Source organism: Zerene cesonia, chromosome 29 (assembly GCF_012273895.1).
Source record: "Zerene cesonia ecotype Mississippi chromosome 29, Zerene_cesonia_1.1, whole genome shotgun sequence".
NCBI classification, from domain to species: domain Eukaryota; kingdom Metazoa; phylum Arthropoda; class Insecta; order Lepidoptera; family Pieridae; genus Zerene; species Zerene cesonia.
This window is the reverse complement of record NC_052130.1, coordinates 4,063,508-4,064,489: the sequence shown is the minus strand read 5'-3', so window position 1 is coordinate 4,064,489 and position 982 is coordinate 4,063,508. Positions and strand designations below refer to the sequence as shown.

The 982-nt window shown below is 31.3% G+C and overlaps 1 protein-coding gene across 1 annotated transcript in view; it reads left to right on the top strand.

Annotated features, from left to right (window-relative positions):
- The first annotated feature begins 487 nt into the window (after positions 1-487).
- LOC119838023 (esterase FE4-like) overlaps positions 488-982 on the top strand; it is a 13,215-nt gene continuing 12,720 nt past the window's right edge. The window contains exon 1 of the mRNA XM_038363835.1: positions 488-621. Coding sequence (XP_038219763.1) covers positions 488-621 — 134 coding nt within the window. The remainder of the gene's footprint in view (positions 622-982) is intronic.

The window sequence follows — 982 nt, the reverse complement described above, 5'->3', positions numbered from 1 at the left end:
TGTTGAGAAAAAAAAATCTTATAGTATTTTATATGCCCACTGTATGTATGATGATTTATGTGTCATAACAAGGTCAACCCCTTTTTATATTTTGTGCCTTTGCCCTCTTTTATATCCTAATTTTAAAGGATATTTCCAATTCGAAATAATAATTGACAGTAATCTTTTAAGCTTCTTGCAACAAAGTGACATTTAGAAAAATAACAATGACTAACGATCCGGAAATGAAAAATTAAAAAGCAAATCATTAATGGAATTCCTTAATAAACATGGATTACAAATAATATAACAGCCACTAGAACCTACTTTCGGATGTTACTGTTAATACAGCCCAAATCGATCAAAGGCACGGTAAATGAAGAAAGAGACTTTTTCAACATGTGTTAGTTTTTCTGGTTCTATTATAGAACTGTCAACATATGAATTAATAATATTTTCACTTTTCTTGCGCTCTTTAGTACGTACGATAGCATGGTTTAAATCAACAATGGTGAGAATTAAAGTCAACGAAGGGGTGTTGGAGGGAAGTAAAGTGGATAATGTTTACGGGAAGCCCTATTTTAGTTTCAAAGGTGTTCCGTACGCTGAGCCCCCTGTTGGCGATTTGAGATTTAAGGTAAGGTACCTATTTTAGTTTTAAACAACGATTCCAAAATATTACACAGGTCTGCGATGAGAATGTTTTTTTAAGAATATTAAACATAACTTGTACATGTTGACATATACAACGCAAATACAAAATTTTTGTCATTGTAACACGTCACAATTTTTTTATCGGCATATTAAATTTAACATATTTTTTTCATGCACAGTCCACTTATGATAAATAACTTTTGTCAATTAGCGATTCTTAACAACTTAATGATGGTCTTTGGATATTATTACAAATATAGACAGTGACACAATATGTGACGTGAATAAATGTTAATCGCCTATAAAAACTTGGGTTGCAATATGAGTTAAGACTGAGGTCACAAAGATT